Source organism: Melanerpes formicivorus, unplaced genomic scaffold, assembly GCF_026170545.1.
Source record: "Melanerpes formicivorus ecotype bairdi unplaced genomic scaffold, bMelFor1.0.p_v2 SCAF_72, whole genome shotgun sequence".
Lineage (NCBI taxonomy): Eukaryota > Metazoa > Chordata > Aves > Piciformes > Picidae > Melanerpes > Melanerpes formicivorus.
Window position 1 is genome coordinate 1,457,997 of NW_027142424.1, and position 18,888 is coordinate 1,476,884.

The 18,888-nt window shown below is 55.9% G+C and overlaps 1 protein-coding gene across 1 annotated transcript in view; it reads right to left on the reverse strand.

Moving 5' to 3' along the window:
- WSCD2 (WSC domain containing 2) overlaps positions 1-18,026 on the reverse strand; it is a 40,318-nt gene extending 22,292 nt beyond the window's left edge. Inside the window, 2 exon segments of the mRNA XM_068163361.1 lie at positions 840-1,754; positions 17,732-18,026. Coding sequence (XP_068019462.1) covers positions 840-1,215 — 376 coding nt within the window. The 5' untranslated portion in view covers positions 1,216-1,754; positions 17,732-18,026.
- Between the last annotated feature and the right edge of the window lie 862 nt (positions 18,027-18,888).

An 18,888-nucleotide genomic window follows, 5' to 3' on the forward strand; every position in this document is an offset into this window, starting at 1 on the left:
GTGGGAGGGCAGAGCCCTGATGGGCAGCCCTCAGCCACCCAAATGCAGGGCGAGCACGCAGCCTGGCCTGCATGGAGCTGCCTTGGGGATAAATAGATGCCATTTTAAAAATCAATGAGAACTGCTACATCCACTTATCCTTCTTCATTAATAATGTCCCTGCTCAGCCATCCACCGCACAGCCCAGCCGGCAGCCAGGCAGGGAGCTCCCGGCGTGAAAGCCCAGACCCCAGCCCTGCCTGAACACCCCAGACAGCTGGGGGTGGTGCTGATTGGAGCCAAGAGAATCATAGAATGGTTTTGGTTGGGAAGACCCTGAAGACCAAGTCCAACCATTAGCCCTGCACTGCCAGGTCACCACTAAGCCATGCCCCTCAGCATCACATCTACGCTACATCCTCTACTGATGAGACTCCACCACTGCCACAGGCAGCCTGGGCCAGGCCATGACAGCCCTTCTGGGGAAGAAATTGTTCTTCATGTCTAATCTAAACCCCCTTTGGTGCAACTGGAAGCCGTTTCCTCTAGTCCTGTCACTTGTTCCTTGGGAGAAGAGACCAATCCCCCCCCTGTCTCCAGCCTCCTTTCAGGGAGTTGTAGAGAGCAATGAGGTCTCCCCTCAGCCTCCTCTTCTCCAGGCAGAGCAACCCCAGTTTTTGTGCTCTGGTAGTATGTGCACATGGTTTATAAACACTTAAACACACAGCTGCTGGAGGTGCTCAGAAGTGTCCTTCTGGTAGGGGATGCAGGACTGAAACCCTCTTGGAGCCCTCTGCCCTAGCCACACAAGGACCAACAGGAGGGACCCACTCCTGAACACACACGTCCCCAGCCCTTACCTCTGTCCTCCTCCTTCTCACGGCCACTCCTGCCCCTGCTGGCCCTGCTGTGGGTGCTGCTGTAGTCTCCAGCTTTGCCCCTCTCTGCTGGTTCCTTGGAGGTGCTTTTGAACCAGGGTCCGTGTCGCCGTGTCCCCTCCGGCACCGGCACCGACGCCTTGAACCCGCGGCTCAGCTGCATCACCCCCAGGTAGGGCAGCCCCGGTCCTTCACCAGTCCCAGGCCCGCGCTGGCTGCCTGTCACTGTGGGTTCCCCAGAGAAGCCCGAGTGGAGGAAAACCAAGCTCCCAGCTGCCAGGTAGAGAGCCAGCAGCGTGAAGAACCTCACGGGTCTGCGCCGAAAATACCGCTGGAGCTTTACCAATAACTTGGCCATAACCTCTTCATCCCTTCCCCGGCAGCCGGAGCCGCGCGGGAGCTGCTCTCCTGGCCCCAGGGATGCTCCCAGCAGGGTTTTATCCCCTCAGGAGCAGATGGGTGCCCCAAAACCACGAGGAGGGCTGTAAGGTGAGGCTGCACGAAGTTATTGTCCAACCCTGGAAAAGTCCAAGCGGGCTGGGGATGGATATTGAGTCCCCGGTGGGGGTTTCTCCAGTGCTGGCCGTCACTGCCGTCCCCAGCTTATTCTCCTCCCCAGCAAAGCCCCCCAGCCGTGGCCCGGAGCCTGGGCTGCTGGAGGGATCATGTTAAGGAGATGGAGGGTTTGAAGGTGATTTGAAAGCCGATCAGCTGCTGCAGCTCTTCTCGCTCGGCGGCACCGGCGCTCGCAGGCATCTCGCTAATGGAAACAGCACCGTCCCCTTTCAGACAAAGAATGAAAAGTCCCTGGATGCCTCTCAGGTCCTGAAGTGCTGACTGAGACCCTTTGTCTGACCGAGTTCCATTCATCTCACTCCCAGGGTAAGAAGCCTCCACCTGCAAGCCAAAGAGAAAAAGCACACTCAGGGAAGCATCCCAGGGTGTAGGGAGGGCAGCAGACCCATCCTGCTGTGGGGTGAGGAAGGATGACCAGCCTCTCATCAGCCTCTCATCCTTGTCCCCACCAGCACAAGGGTGTGGGGTGAGTGGGATATATGGGTGCAGTGAGAACAGCCTCGGGGACAGGGATGTGGGGGTGAGTCCCCACTCCAGAGCCCACAGGTCTCTGCCTTGTGTAGGAGCTACAGGATGGCTCTGGGACATGTGGAAGATTCCTAATCTCACCCACAAGAGGATGAGCCATGCACACACACGTGCACAGACTCATGCACAAGCATTGCTCTCCAAGATCTGAACATCTGCTATGATTCCACCCCTAGATCTGATCATCTTCTGTGCACCAACCAACCCTGAGCAAAGCCTTCAGGAAGAGGATTAGGTGGGAGGCTGCTACTAGGGGCTGCTCCAGCACCCAGAGACCCTGCAGGGCTGGGGATATGATGACCCCTCTTCATCAACAGCTTGGCTCTCCCACATACTCCTGTTTCATAGAATCACAGAATCCTTTTGGTTGGAAGAGACCATTAATGCCATCAACCCCAACCATTAACCCAGCACTGCCAGGTCACCACTAAACCACGGCCCTCAGCATTGTATCTACACAGCTTTGGAACCCCTCCAGGGATGGGGATTCCATCACTGCCCTGGCAGCATGGGCACAGCTTTGACAGCCCTTGTAGGGAAGAAATTGCTCCTCATGTACAACCTAAGCCTGCCCTGACACAACTTGAGGTCATTTCCTCTTGCCCTTTTATGCCCCTGGTGAGACTTTTGTAGACATTGAGGCCAGAGCATCCTCTATTCTCCAGCCAGAACCAAAGGGCTGCTCTTTCCCTTTCACAACCTACCAGCTGGGATCAGCATTGTGCTGCCCCTGGAATGCCATGGCTGGGGCTGGGTGAGGGGTTTGGAGCACAAGCCCTGTGAGGAGAGGCTGAGGGAGCTGAGGTTGCTTAGCCTGGAGAAGAGGAGGCTCAGGGGAGACCTTGCTGTCTACAACTACCTGAAGGGAGGTTGTAGCCAGGTGGGAGTTGGTCTCTTCTCCCAGGCAAGCAGCACCAGAACAAGAGGACACAGTCTCAAGCTGTGCCAGGGGAAGTTTAGGCTGGATGTTAGGAAGAAGTTCTTCATAGAAAGAGAGATTGGCCATTGGAATGTGCTGCCCAGGGAGTCACCATCACTGGAGGTGTTTAGGAAGAGACTGGATGGGGTACTTGGTGCCATGGCTCAGTTGATTAGATGGTGTTGGGTGTTAGGTTGGACTTGATGATATCAAAGGTCTCTTCCAACCTGGTCTAGTCTATTCTGTTCTAATTCTATTCCATTCTAATTCTATTCCATTCTAATTCTATTCCATTCCAATTCTTTTCTATTCCATTCCAATTCTTTTCCATTCCATTCCCCTCCCCATCTATACTTGTTCCTGCGTGACCTCCTCTAGGTGACCATACCTGGGGCAGCCTACTCCAATGCTTGACCAGACAGTCCCCTCCAGCTTGCCAGGAGCTTTTCTCTCGTGGGGATTTGTCTCCTCCAAGCCTCCTAGCTCAGGAGGTTGCACTCAGATCCTACCGAGGGCATCCCCACCCCGTGCTCCATGGTGGGGCAGGCTTCACGGTGAGGGAAGCCAAAGCCACCATCCCCTGATGTCACCCTGGTAGTGGCAGGGCCAGCCTCATGCCTGGGGTGTGCTGCCTGTCATGGACTCATCTCATTTTAGGAAAGGAGAGGAAAATAAATGGGAAGACAAAGTGCCATTAGTTTAATGGCCTCTATGTTCCTGCCATCTGGCCTCAGTTGATTAAATACAAAATATTGGTGGAACATATGGCATGAATTATACATAAATATTTAAACTCAGGCCCCCAGAGTGGTTATTGTGATACCTCTGACTCCGGGGGGTGAACTCCAGTGGCGCTCAGGGCTGAGCAGGCTGCGTGGGGCAGGTTGCTGATGGGGCATCGGCCCTTCCAGCTTCCCCCAAACCATCACCTCCTCAACCATGCTGAGCCTAACACAGCCTGGCTAAATCCCAGGATGGGAGGGGTTGGAAGGGACCTCTGGAGATCAGCCAGCCCAACCCCCCTGCCAAGGCAGGGTCACCGAGAGAGGGTCACACAGGAACACATCCAGGTGGCTTTGGAATGTCTCCAGAGATGGAGACTCCACCACCTCTCTGGGCAGCCTGCTCCAGAACCTCAGCACCCTGAAACTCAAGAAGTTCCTCCTCAGCTTTAGATGGAACTTCTGATGTTCCAGTTTGTGCCCACTACCCCTTGTCCTGTCACTGGAAAACCCCTGATGCCATCCTCCTGACAGCCACCCTTGAAGTATTGATCAGCATTGATGAGATTACCCCCCCCCCCAGGCTGCTCTTTTTCACACTAAACCCCCTCCGATTTTCTCAGCCTTTCCTCCTCACAGAGATGTTGTGGTCCCCTCAGCACCAGCAAGTCCCTGTCCTTCTTGAACTGGTGGGTTCTTGAACTTCTTGAGTTTCAGGGTGCTGAGGTTCTGGAGCAGGCTGCCCAGAGAGGTGGTGGAGTCTCCATCTGTGGAGTCATTCCAAACCCACCTGGATGTGTTCCTGTGTGACCCTCTCTAGGTGCCCCTGCCTTGGCAGGGTGGTTGGACTGGCTGATCTCCAGAGGTCCCTTCCAGCCCCTACCCTCCTGGGATTTACCCAGAACTGGCTCCAGTACTCCAGATGTGGCTTCCTCATGGCAGACAGGAGGGGCAGGAGAAGCTCCCTCAACCTGCTGGCTACAATCTACACCCAAGGGTGCCATTGGTCTTCTCAGGCCTGGGGGCACAGGACCCCCAGGTGCTTTTCCCCAGAGCTACTCTCCAACAGATCAGCCCCCAGGCTGTGCTGATCCCTACTGATAAAGGCTGAGTAAACCCTGAGCAGCAGCTGAGCAAGGAGACAGTGTGTCCTCTGCATCTGCAGGCATTTCTTTGGTAGAACAAAGATGCAAGGAGGAGCCTGGCACACCCAGGGCAGGTGGTCCAGCCCCCACCACGGTGGGTAGGTATCCCCTGACCTGGTGGTCCCACGGAGCTCTGTGGGTGCTCTGCCACTCTCCTGCATCCCTGGTCTGTGTCCAGCAGGGAATGGCCACTCCATGGGAAGCCATGGCTTCCCTTCCCACTGTTCCACACTTCAACCCACCTTCCTGAGGCTTTATAGGGGCAGGCTGGGGGGCAAACAGGATGGCCCTGGGGCTGTCCTTGGTCCTCAGAGTCCCCACTGCCACCCATCCTCCTCCCTGCCTGGGTTTGGTCCTGCTGGGCTGTGGCAAGGAAGCATGGCATATAAAGAAGGAGCTTAAATTACTATCATTAAGGCATCTGGAGCTCATCCTTCTCCATCATGAACTGCAGAGTCGCAGGTCAATTACTGCTCATTTGCATATATTCCATTAATGCTTCTGCTAATTGTCTGCAGGAGATAATGTGCTGTCTTAGGGCTCCCTCGATGGCTCTGCTTTACAAACAGAGCCAGCACCAGTGCTCCCAGTATCAGCAGGGGCTTGGGACACTGGGGGAGCTAATGGGGGAAGGAGGGGAGGGGGGCATCCAGTCTTCTGCTAGCCATCTAGAAGGGGCAATGCCAGCAGCACCCCAAAAAAGGCTGCTCCATGCAGCCCCCACCTGCCCTCTCCATGCTGTAAGGACACAGCTAATGAAGGTAGTTAATTAGGACATTCATCAGCAGTGCAGGGCAGGGAGATGGGCTTTTGTGGTGGGTACAAAAGTTGTCAAGAAACCAGACTGGGAGCAGCCTGTGTTGCCCAGTGCTGGCATGGAGGATTTGGCCCAGCTCTCACTTGGTTCTGGCCAGTTGTGCCTAGTTGGTCCCAGTTGCAACCATCAGCAGGGCTCTGCTTGAGTCCCAGAGGGTGGATCCAGCCCCGGGGGAGTCAAGGGGCTGGAAATTTCCTGGCCAGCAACAGCAGGACATGGGCATCCCTCCCTGCTGCCCTGGACCCCCTTGGCACCCAGAGCCAAAGCAAAATAGAGTCAAGCAGGAACATTCTCCAGGTGCTTTGCACCAGTACAGGCAGGCTACAGCTCCAGCTGGGATGGAGTGGGGCTGGCTCCTTTCCTGACTCCATCACCACACTCCTCCCAAGAGCCAAGATCCTCATCCTGGCAGCAGGATGCCTGGCTAGCACAAAACAGGACCCACCAGTGCCGCCAGCATGAACCCCCAGGGCACCCTTGGTGCTGGCATGCCTTGGGCTATGGTGGGAGCAGAAAGCAGGTGAGTTCCACCCACAGCTTTGGGGCTCTGCAACTGAAGGCATGGCCAAGAAAAATCCTCATCAATAGAATCATAAAAGGTTTGGATTGGAAGGACCACTCAAAGGTCATCTTGTCTAACCCCCCTTGGGTGAGCAGGGACACCTTCAACTGGACCAGGCTGCTCAGAGCACCAGCAAGTCAACATCTCCAGGGATGGGGCATCCACCATGCCTGGAACAAGAGAAGCTCCACCTCAACAGGAGGAAAAACTTTCCCCTAAGGGTGGCAGAGCACTGGAGCAGGCTGCCAAAGAAGTTGTGGAGTCTCCTCCTCTGGAGACCTCCAAGACCCATTTTGATGCATTCCTGGGCAACCTGCTCTGGGAGCCCCTGCTTTAGCAGCCTTCCAGTACCTGAAGGGGGCTACAGGAAGGATGGAGAGAGACTGTTTACAAGGCCTGCAGGGGCAGGACGAGGGGCAATGGCCTCAAAGTAGAGAAGGGCAGATTTGGCTTGGGTGTTAGGAACAAATTCTTTACCATGAGGCTGGTGGAACACTGGAACAGGTTGCCCAGGGAGGTGGTTGGGGCCCCATCCCTGGAGATATTCAAGGTATAAATATAGAATAGAATAGAATAGAATAGAATAGAATAGAATAGAATAGAATAGAATAGAATAGAATAGAATAGAATAGAATAGAATAGAATAGAATAGAATAGAATAGAATAGAATAGAATAGAATTAACCAGCTTGGAAAAGACCTTTGTGATCAAGTCCAATCCATCACTCAGCACCATCTAATCAACTAAACCTTGGCACCAAGAGCCTCATCCAGTCTCCTCTTAAACACCTCCAGGGATGGTGACTCCACCACCTCCCTGGGCAGCACATCCCAATGGTCAATCTCTCTTGCTGGGAAGAACTTCTTCCTAACATCCAGTCTAAACCTCCCCTGGCACAGCTTGAGACTGTGTCCTCTTGTTCTGGTGCTGGGTGCCTGAGAGAAGAGACCACCTGGCTACAACCTCCCTTCAGGGAGTTGTAGAGAGCAAGAAGGTCTCCCCTGAGCCTCCTCTTCTCCAGGCTAAGCAACCCCAGCTCCCTCAGCCTCTCCTCACAGGGCTGTGCTCCAGACCTCTCCCCAGCCTCGTTGCCCTTCTCTGCCCTTCTCCCCTGCTCCAGTTTGAAACCATTGTCCCTCATGCTATCACTCCATTGATTTGGAAGGTTTCTCTCCCCATTTCCCTGAGCAGGAGAGGCGCACGGGGGAGGTGCACCACGGGTCCTGAGCAGCGTGAACATCTCAGTGACCACTTGTGCCGGGGGGAATGAATGAAGCACCAAATAAATTATACATCTGGGGCTTGTCAGCGAAGTGCTCTGCAATTACTGAGCACCAAGGTTCAGTTGCCTTCAAGCACCACCTCACAGCTAACCAGGACGAACCACGCTTGAAGGGCTCACGTGGGTTTCCCCCCCGGCACAGGAGAACAATCAGCCCATTTAAGCCAGCAAATTAACCAACACAAGAGCTCCATTAGCAGGAGAAGGCGCCCAACTCTCCGATTTCCTCACGTCATTAGCATTGCTTATCAGAGGGACAGGCAAGAAGAATAGGGCTTGAAAATGCCAAGGGATGGGAAGGAATCTAATGACCACAACAGGGCAAGGAGCCCAGGGGCCCCTGTCCCTGCTGAGAGCTGCGGCTCAGGCAGCTAACCTTTGGGTTAGCTGAGCACCTGAGCACCTTGGGGTGCATGGCACAGCTTCCCCCTCCCCCCCCCCAAAATGCTTCTGCTGAGACCTGGAAACGTGACAGTGTAGAAGGACCCAGTGCCTCCAGTGCAGGACCCAGGGCATGGCAGGCAAGGATCCAGTGCAGGGTGCACAGGACCCAGTGCCTCCAGTGCAAGACCCAGGGCATGGCAGGCAAGGATCCAGTGCAAGTTCCAGTACATGGTGCACCAGGCTCCGGTGCACCAGGCTCCAGTGCACCCAGTGCAGGATTCAGTGCATGGCATGCAAAGTTCCAGTGCATCCAGTGCAGGACCTAGGGCATGCAAGGCTCCAGTGCACCCAGTGCCCAGGACCCAGTGCATGGCATGCCCAACACAGCGCCCATGTGCTCCCTGCACCTACTGTCAGCCCCAAGCCCCCCGTTTTGGTGCAGGGACCACACACCTCCCCAGCAAGCTCCATGTGCCTCCAGCCTCCCCCTCAGCTCCACAAGAAGTCAGTAATGGGTGGCTGCAGCCACCCCAGAGCAGCTCCTGCAGCCCCCTTGTGCTTCCATGGTGCAGACAAGGGCACCAAGGAGCGACAGCAGCACTGGGAAGCCTTGGGGCTGGCACCTGTCAAGCCTTTCAGCCTCTTGTACCGCTGCAGGAGCTTGGCACTGCTGCCCAGGCAGAAGCTGGGCAGCTGGAGTTCCCAGGTGAATCTGCCATCATCTTCAGCACCATGAAAATGGATTTGCATCCTTTCTCACTCTTTAAGGCAGAAGCAGCAAATGAGACACACCAGGCTGAATTTCAATACCATTCCTGCTGGGAACTGAGCTAAACTGGGACGTCAAGAATCAAGGTTTCCATCACAGCAGGGCACAGCTGGACTGTGGGATTCATCTCCCCTCCAGCACCCCACATCCTCCAGCTGCCTCTTCCAGGGGTGAGCTGAGCACAGGGAGCAGTCAGCTGCCTCTCAATCAAAGGCAAGTTGATTTATTCAGCTCCTCTCTGCTGGGGAGCAGGTCTGTGATCTCCTCAGCTAAGAGGGGGTGTGCAGGGAAGGTTCACATCTGCTTAAAACCAGCTAACTCAGCAGATTTGGGATGTCACAGCAAGCAGTGGCTGCTCCAGCCTTGCCTGGAGGGACAAGACTCACCCCAGGCTGCCATCCCATAGAATCATACAACCATTTGGTTCAGAGGGAACCTTCAAGATCACCTAGTTCCAATCCCCTGCCGTGGTCAGGGACACCTTCCCCTAGCCCAGGTTGGTCAAGGCCTCATCCAACCTGGCCTTGAACACCTCCAGGCACGGAACATCCACAACCTCCCTGGGCAACCTGTTCCAGGGTCTCCCCACCCTCAATGTAAAGAATTTCTTCCAGATGTCCATTCTCAACCTCCTCTCCTCCAGCTCAGACCAACTGCTCCTCATCCTAGCACTACAAGCTCTTTGTGAGAGTAGAGTAGAGTAGGGTAGAGTAGAGTAGAGTAGAGTAAACCAGGTTGGAAGAGACCTTCAAGATCATCAAGTCCAACCTATCACCCAACACCATCTGATCAACTAAACCATGGCACCAAGCACCCCATCAAGTCTCCTCCCAAACACCTCCAGTGATGGTGACTCCACCACCTCCCTGGGCAGCATATTCCAATGACTCTCTATGAAGAATTTCTTCCTACCATCCAGCCTAAACCTCCCCTGCTGCAGCCTGAGACTGTGTCCTCTTGTTCTGGTGCTGGCTGCCTGGGAGAAGAGACCAACCCCCACCTGGCTACAACCTCCCTTCAGGGAGTTGGAGACAGCAAGAAGATCTCCCCTGAGCCTCCTCTTCTCCAGGCTAAGCAACCCCAGCTCCCTCAGCCTCTCCTCACAGGGCTGTGCTCCAGACCCCTCCCCAGCTTTGTTGCCCTTCTCTGGACACCTTCCAGCAGCTCAACATCTTTCCTAAACTGAGGAGCCCGGAACTGGACACAGACCTCAAGGTGTGGCCTAACCAGCGCTGAGCACAGGGCACAATGACCTCCCTGCTCCTGCTGGCCACACTGTTCCTGATGCAGGCCAGGATGCCATTGGTCTTCTTTGCCACCTGGGCACACTGCAGGCTCATGTTCAGCCTACTATCAACCACTACCCCCAGGTCCCTCTCTGCCTGGCTGCTCTCAGCCACTCTGTCCCCAGCCTGTAGCACTGCCTGGGGTTGTTGTGGCCAGTGTGCAGAACCTGGCACTTGGATGTGTTCAATCTCATGCCCTTGGACTCTGCCCACTGTCCAGCCTGTCCAGGTCCCTCTGCAAAGCCTCTCTACCCTCCAGCAGATCAACTCCTACCCCCAGCTTGGTGTCATCTGCACATTTACTGATGCTGGACTCAATGCCCTCATCCAGATCTCAATAAAGTTGTTAAAGAGCATGGGGCTCAGCACTGACCCTTGGGGCACACCACCAGTGACTGGCTGCCAGCTGGATGTGGCACCAGTCCCTCCCCAGCTCGTTTTGGTGGGGAAGTGTTCCCAAGGCATCTGCTTTGCCCGGGAAGCTTTTAAATCCCTTCTGTGGGACAAGCCAGCAAGGATATGCAAAGGGCAAAGAAGACCTCTTGTTTGGGAATGATTGGCCTGATCTGGAAATGCAGAGCAGGACTTGCCCCTCTGCTGACAGATTTCTGTGCAGGATTTCCAAGGGTGTTGGAGGGTTGGTAAATCTTCCTCCTTGCTGGGAATCAATGGAGGGGTTTAGGCTGAAATTAGGCAGCTGGCTGTCTCCCTCATGGGCAGCCAAAGAAACCCCCACCCCAGCCTGATCTTTAAATAACTCTGCAGAAGCTTTATCAATGGTCTCAGCACTTGCCCAGGGCAAGGCAGGGGAAGCCACAGCCAACCAGCCCTGCTGGGCAGGAGGCACCGAGCTCAGGAGGTGTCGCAGAGCCTTGTGTCCGCAGGGATCAGCCTGCCTCAGATTAATTGATTAAGGTCTGTAAAAGGCCTCAGGATGCAGAGAAACGAGGCTGTGCTAATTGCACAGCCTCCTATTAGTGCTTCCCCTGCTCTCCTGAGGATGAAAAACCCAGCAAGTGCTGAGTTCTACATGAACCCCCCCCACACACACACCACGCTGATGGGCTGGATCCTACCCTTGGGCTATTTCAGTGCACCAAGAATGACCAGCCAGTGCTGTGCAGAGCAGCCCAGGGCCTGCAGCACATCCCTGTCTTACTTAACCAAGCTGATTTAAGCAAATTAATCCCCTTTCTAAAGTGCTACATTTGCTGGGGAGCTACCTGGCACTGTGAATGGCCATGGACATCAGAGACTCCCTCCCAGGGGAGGCTCATCCCTGCCTAAAGGATGTCCATTCCCACCCAAGGGATGCTCATCACCACCCAGGGGACATTTATCCCTGCCTGAGGGATGTCCATCCCCACCCAAGGGATGCTCATCACCACCCAGGGGACATTTATCCCTGCCTGAGGGATGTCCATCCCCACCCAAGGGATGCTCATCACCACCCAGGGGATATTTATCCCTGCCTAAAGGATGCTGATCCTCACCCAAGGGATGCTCATTGCTGCTCCAGGGGTATTTATCCCTGCCTAAGGGATGCTGATCCTCACCCAAGGGATGCTCATTGCTACTCCAGGGGTATTTATCCCTGCCTAAGGGATGCTGATCCTCACCCAAGGGATGCTCATTGCTACTCCAGGGGTAATTATCCCTGCCTAAAGGATGCTCACCCCCACCCAAAAATGTTGATCCATGCCCAAAGGTTACTCATCCCCTCCAACAGGCTTCTGATCCCCGCCCAGGGGATGTTCTTCACCACCCAAGGGCCCTGATGCCATCCCAGAGGCTGCCAATTTCCCCACCCAAGGGATGATGATCCTCACCCATGGGATGCTCACTCCCACCCAAGAGTGCAGCAGGGTGGTGCAGCCCCCTGGAAGCACTGAAATGCTGCTGCCTGCAGGCTGCTGATTTCCAGGGAATCCACCTCTGCAGCATGCAGAGCTTGCAGGTCCCTGCACGTTCCCCTTGCATTTTGCTTTACAACTGCCCAAGTGGAGCTGAAATGGAGGGGGGGTGGTTGTGGAATCTAGGGAGAGGGGGGTGTGTTTGCTCCATGCTTTGTTCCTCCACAGGCAATTCCATCAAAGCCTCTTGCAGGTTGAATTCCCCTTGCAAGTGTGAAAGCAGCTCATAAAGAAGAAGGGTTTAAGCCATGAATCATTTAGAAAGCACGCAGCACGGCACCCAATGCAAAGGAGGAGACATCTCCACGTATTCCCAAGATCCAGGCAGGCAGAGGACACAGGGAATTGGTGGGACAGTTCAAAATGAGCTGGCATCCCCATCCCAGCTGCTGAAATCCCCCTGTGAAACACCACCCTTATTATCATCTTAATTAATCAGCAAGGTTTTCTGACTCTCCGTCAGCATTCTCCCATCTGCTAGTCCCTGAGTTTCTGCTGGAAGGGCTGGAAAATGTTCATGGAAGGAGCAAGGGAGCTCCCTCCGTTGTTAATTGCATTTGGAAAGCCAGGCACAGGGCTGAGGACCCAGCAGAATCCCCCCTTGCTTTCAGCAAGGGGAAGGAATAATACAGCACCACCTCTATCCACCAGCCCCCAGCATCCCCACTCTGAGCATCCCCACTCTGAGCATCTCTCTGCTGTTAGTTGCATTTGGAAAGCCAGGCACAGGGCTGAGGACCCAGCAGAATCCCTCCTTGCTTTCAGCAATGGGAAGGAACAATGCAGCACCACCTCCATCCACCAGCCCCCAGCATCCCCACTCTGAGCATCCCCACTCTGAGCATCCCCACTACTGAGCATCTCTCCATTGTTAACTGCACTTGGAAAGCCAGGCACAGGGCTGGGGACCCAGCAGAATCCCTCCTTGCTTTCAGCAATGGGAAGGAACAATGCAGCACCACCTCCATCCACCAGCCCCCAGCATCCCCACTCTGAGCATCCCCACTCTGAGCATCCCCATGTGCAATGCTCAGAACCTTTATGTCCTCACCATCTCCATGGGTTCTTTTTTCCTTAGCAGGCCATAATGGAGGCTGTTTGGAGGAGGAAGCTGAGAGGAGACCTGTTTACAACCACCTGAAAAGAGGTTGCAGTGAGGTGGGGGTTGGTCTCTTCTCCCTAGCATCAGGTGATAGAACCAGAGGAAAGGGCCTGGAATTTTGTCAGGGGAGGGTGAGGTTGGAGATTGGAAAACATTTCTTTGCTGCAAAGCATTGGCACAGGCTGCCCAGGGAGGAGGTGGAGTCCCCTTCCCTGGAGGCGTTCAAGAAACCTGTGGCCGTGGCACCGTGGGACATGGTTCAGTGGCCATGGTGGTGTTGGGTTGATGGTTGGTCTTGGAGGTCTTTTCCCATTGAAACAATTCTCTGGCTCTGTGGTTTGAATGTGAGCTGTGTCAGGTCTGTGTCGTGGTCACATGAGGAGATACCTGGGGGGGAAGTCATCACAGGGAGGTCTCAGTGACACAAAGGGATGCTCCCTGGAATGCTGCAAGGTCTTTGCTCCCTCTCCCCCTTGTATCCTTGCCCATGGCATCCTTCTGGCTCTCAAAGCCTGTGGAAAAGGTGATTTAACTCCCTTCAGATGAGGCTGTGTGCCTGGAAATGGGTTTAACCTAATGAGTTCTAATACTTATTATCTTTCAGTTCTTTTATGCCCAGCCTGCAAAATCCAGTTACGGTTTTCAATAAGACTTAGTGAGCAGAGACAGGCACCAAGAGAGGATGTGAGCTCACCATGGGGCAAGGAGGAGGAGGAGGAGGAGGGTGGGAGGAAGGCAGAGGCTGTCCCCAGGCAGACACAGCTGGATGCCAGCCAGCTGCTGGCTGAGAAAAATCCCCTCCCTCCAAGACCTCCAGGAGAATGAGGCTTAAGGTATTAAGGCCTGGCCTCTTGTAGAGACAATGCTGGAGCTGACCAAGCTGGTGGCCCCATGAGCCCCCCATGCCTCTGGAGGAGGCATCAGTCACTGTCCCCAAAGCCCTGGCCACTCTGCAGCGTGGCTGGGCCATACCCTGGCACAGGCAAAGGGGTAAAGCAGTCAGAGCCAGGTCCCACAAGCATCTCAGCCACCTCAGCACACGTAGACACCTGCACCATCCCCACCACAGTGGCAAAGCAACCCCAAAGCAGCCACTTACACATCCAGAGCCTACCAGCCACGATGCTGATGGGTTTGCCTCGTGTTTGATGAGGAGTGAGTGAAGCAGTGAAAGTGGAGCCCTTTTATCCCAAGGTTCTGAGCAGCAGAGCCAGGCCTGCCTCTTGGATTCACAGGAGGTGATGGGATTCAGCCATCACATGCCAAAGGGAAATGCGAGGGGAAAACCCAGGTGTGCCCCACCAGCAGCACCCACAGAGACAACTCTCAAGGTACACCCAGCAGCACCCACAGGGCCACCTCCTCGTGGGGCACCCAACAGCACCCACAGGGCCACCTCCTCGTGGGGCACCCAGCAGCACCCACAGGGCCACCTCCTCATGGTGCACCCAGCAGCACCCACAGAGCCACCTCCTCGTGGTACACCCAGCAGCAACCTCAGGGCTACCTCCTCATGGTACACCCAGCAGCACCCACAGAGCCACCTGCTCGTGGTGCACCCAGCAGCACCCACAGAGCCACCTCCTCATGGTACACCCAGCAGCGCCCACAGGGCCACCTCCTCATGGGGCACCCAGCAGCACCCACAGAGCCACCTGCTCGTGGGGCACCCAGCAGCACCCACAGAGCCACCTGCTCGTGGGGCACCCAGCAGCACCCACAGAGCCACCTGCTCGTGGGGCACCCAGCAGCACCCACAGAGCCACCTGCTCGTGGGGCACCCAGCAGCACCCACAGGGCCACCTCCTCATGGTGCACCCAGCAGCACCCACAGGGCCACCTCCTCATGGTATACCCAGCAGCACCCACAGGGCCACCTCCTCATGGTATACCCAGCAGCACCCACAGGGCCACCTCCTCATGGTATACCCAGCAGCACCCACAGGGCCACCTCCTCCTGGCGCACCCAGCAGCACCCCCAGGGCCACCTCCTCATCCACTATCATAAACTCCATAGGCTCCACAATGGGGTCCACGGGGGCCATCAGCTGGGCAGTAGGATGTGTGACCTCCTCCAAAGTGGTGTCTCAGCCCCACAGAAACATCTTCCATGGGCTCCATGGAAGAGCCCAGCGTGTTTCACCCACCATCAATCCCCACAAGCCTTCCAGGAGGGGCAAGAGGCAGAACTAATTTGCCTGCAGAGCCCACGCTCAGCTCCTGCAGGTCTCTGCCATGGAGACTCTGCTCAGCCCTGGGTAAGCTGGGATTACAGGCAGCACTGGGGCAATTAAGCAAACCAGCTTTTCAAGCAGCAGACAATGCCTTCTGCAGCTGATTTCAATGACTATAGTGAGAAAGATTATTTCTTGCAGCTTTTGGTTTAAAGCCTCTTTCCCCCCAAGATTGCAGGGGGCTGATTCCTTTCCTTTCCTGAGCCCCCCCAGCAGCACTGCATCCGGCTGCGTGCGGGAGATGGAGGCCCAGCTTGGGAAGAGATCTGTTGTTCCCACCAAGGCTGCAGGCTCCTGGAGGGACTGGGGTCACCCTGAGCTGGGAGTGGGTGGATGGAGAAGGCGACAGTGACTTCCCCTGCCTGTCCACATGTGATAGAAGCGTCACAGAGCATCCTTTGCTCCCCAGTTCCCACGGCAGCACTGCTGGACCCCTGCTCATCACAGAAAGCCCAGTGCATTCCAGGCTCTTTCTCAGAGGATCACATTGAAGCATTGCCCAAAATGACCCAGCTGAGTTGGGAACCCCCAGACCCTCTTCAGGGGCAGCCTTGGATGAGTGGTGGGCACTGCCCGGGGGAGGGTGAGCCCAGAAATCACTGCAAACCCACCATGAGAGCAATCAGCCCCACAGCTCACATCCCAACCCTCTGCTGTATTCCTCTGGATCCCTCCATATTCCCTAGGATCATCCTGGAGGAGCCAGCTGATCTCCACCTGATTCTGGAGATCCCTGTCTCATCTAGGGTGATGGATGTCCCCAGCAGCAGGGTGGACAGCTCACTCCTCACTGAGCAGCAGGTCCACCCAACCCCATGCTCACCCCTCTGTCCCAGGCTGAGCTCTGGGCTCCCAAGAGGAGCAACACATCATGAAGGAAGTACCAAAGCCCCAAAATAGCCACCCCAGAGCCAGCTGCCAGCTGCCTGCACAGCTTGGGGTGACTGAGGACTTGAGGGGAGGTTAGAAGAAGTAAAAGCTTTCCTGGGATCTGCTGGCCCACAATGACCAAGCTGGAAGAGGTGCTCAGCCCCCAGGGTGACTGTTGTCTCCTAATGGTGCAAAGCTGGGAGGTGAGGATCCTGCCTCAGGCCTGCAAAGTGGGACTTTGACTGGAGCCTGGGGGGGCTGGGGGTGCTGAGGGCTGTCCCTAGGAAGCCAGTCATGCAAAGCTGGGATGAGTCCCCAGGGACACAGTGCTCCAGCTGAGCTCCAGAAGAGCACTAAAAGGAAATAGTGGTGAAGGAAACAGAGCAGTTGGAAGATGGGAATGGGATAACCCTACCCCAGGCTGGCCAGAGCCCATGGGCTGGTAGCCAGGGAGAGAGTTGCTGTCAGGGTGACAGTGGGGACAACTTGCCACGGGACTGCAGGGCTGGTGGCACCCCAGTTTGCCGTCAGGATCTTTAGCCTTCAGGAGAGGAAACTCAGCCAGACACCCTGGTTGGGTTGTGAGGGAATGAGGGCAACACAGGGGCTTCCCAGTCTGCAACAGACCACCACTGGGACCCCAAAGCTGGGGGGAGATCTGCTCTTTGGGCCAGGGGTAAGCTGTGCTGGACACAGGCACCTGCAGTCCCGCTGCCGTGGGCTGGAGTCACCTCTGTGGGCACAGGGGCTTTGGGAAAGCAATCCCAAACCAGAGTAAAATCCCATGGGAGTTCTGCTTAACCACACACTGCTCCCTGCCAGGCCTCTGCATAATAAATACTAATAACTGCTAATGAATCTCAGCTTGGAGGAGCCCCTCGGTGCCATTTGGCACGCACCACCCAACCGAGCGAGCAGCTGCCCAAGCCCTGGGAAGGATCAGGGTACAGGATAACCGGGACGAAATTCCCAGAGACAGGAAGGTGATGGAATTCAGCAGGGTGGGAAAGTGCTAATGGGCCTGGAGAAAGTCGGGTGGGAGCACTCTGAGGGGTGGGGGGTTTGATCCTTTCTACTGGAACCTGCTGGCCAAGAAACTTTAATGCTGCCGGCACGGAAGGAAGGGTTGGTAGAGCTGAGCTCAAGGTAACCTTCATGAGGTCCTCTGGCTGCTCCTGCTCCTCCCGTGCTCAGGTTGTAACTTTAGAGGAAAAGATTCCAATAAGTTGTCAGCAAGAAGAAAATAAATGGTTGGGGGGGAGGAGGGTGTCCTTATTTCCCTTGGTGAGATGGGAAGAGGGGGAAGAGGGGGAAGAGGGGGAAGAGGGGGAAGAGGGGGAAGAGGGGGAAGAGGGGGAAGAGGGGGAAGAGGGGGGAAGAGGGGGAAGAGGGGGAAGAGGGGGAAGAGGGGGAAGAGGGGGAAGAGGGGGAAGAGGGGGAAGAGGGGGAAGAGGGGGAAGAGGGGGAAGAGGGGGAAGAGGGGGAAAGAGGGGGAAGAGGGGGAAGAGGGGGAAGGCTCTCTCCCTGTCTCAGCTCCTCTACAAAGCGCCAAACCCTTCCAAAAGCTCCGAAATTCGGAGCAACCTCCCACCTCAGAGGCGACAATGACCAACAACTCCAACCGAGCATCCTTAACCCCGGGAGGAGCCAGCGAGCTTCCCACCCCCCCCCCCCCAACTTTCCCTTTGCCTCCCCGAGGAGCCGACCCCCATTTTCCCTCCCCGATAGCCCTCCCGCGCCAGTCCCTTTCCCGGCCGCATCTTACCCCCACCGGGATCTCTCCGTGCGTTCGGGCCGCCCCCGGGAGCGCTGAGGATGGTTTGGATGGTGGAGGCGGGGGGGGGGGGGGACGACGAATAAAACCGGGCTCCTAGGGCAGCTCGGTCCCCGCCGGGCCCCCGCCCCCACCCCGCCGTTCTCACCGGGGTTCCGCCGTTCATAGCGGCCTGGGGCGGGGGGGGTCCGGCCCGGTGGCTGCTGCTACCACTGAGCTCTGCCCGCAGCCGCCCCCCGGTGCCGTTACTTAACGGGCTCCATCCAGCTCCGCTGCGGCTCCGCTCCGGCTGCTGCTGCTGCTGCTTAACCCCTTCCCTCCCAGCGCCCTGGCCCCCGAGCATCTCCTCCCCCCCCCCACCCCTCCACCCCCCCACCCCCCCTCTCCTTTGCCTTATTTTTTCCTTCTTCTTCTTTTCGATTCTCGCTTTTGGACGATGGGAAACGGTTCATGGCCACCCCCCGATCCTCCTGACGTGCTCAAGGATGAAGGATGCTCTGAGGGGAAGGAGGGTGATGCTAAGACCAACGGATGAAGGATGCTGTGAGGGATGCTGGACACCCCTGCAGACCCTCCCAAGGGGGCCCGGACCTGGTGTCAAAGCTGCCCTGAATTGCAGCGATTTGGTTTGGTCAGGGAGTCATTGCAGGGGGCCAGGAAGGGGGAGGGAAATTAAAGAAACAAAATTATATTCACTATTATATAAATAAATAAATACATGAATAAATAACTGCACACACACACAGAGTCCTGGAGATGCTGAACCCCCCCTTCCCCTGCTTCCAAGGGGGACCTGGACCCATTCTCAGGGCTTCCCTGAGTCAAGGCAGCTGGGTTTGGCCAGAGATTTATAGAATGGGGCTAAAAAGGGGGAGGAGGGGAAGGGAGAATCTCTCTCATAGAATAATAATGATAACATAATAATATTATGAAGTAAGATGTACCACAGGGTTATGGACTCATGGAATTGTTTTGGTGGGAAAAGGCTTTTCAGATCATTGAGTCCAACCATTCTCTAACTCTACCAAGGCTGGGGTGCCCCTCAGCACCATGCCTCTGCAGCTTTGATAGACCTCCCGGGGTGGGGATTCAACCAAGCTCCCTCGGGGTAACCTGTCCCAGAGGCTGGAAAAGACCTCCAAGCCCAT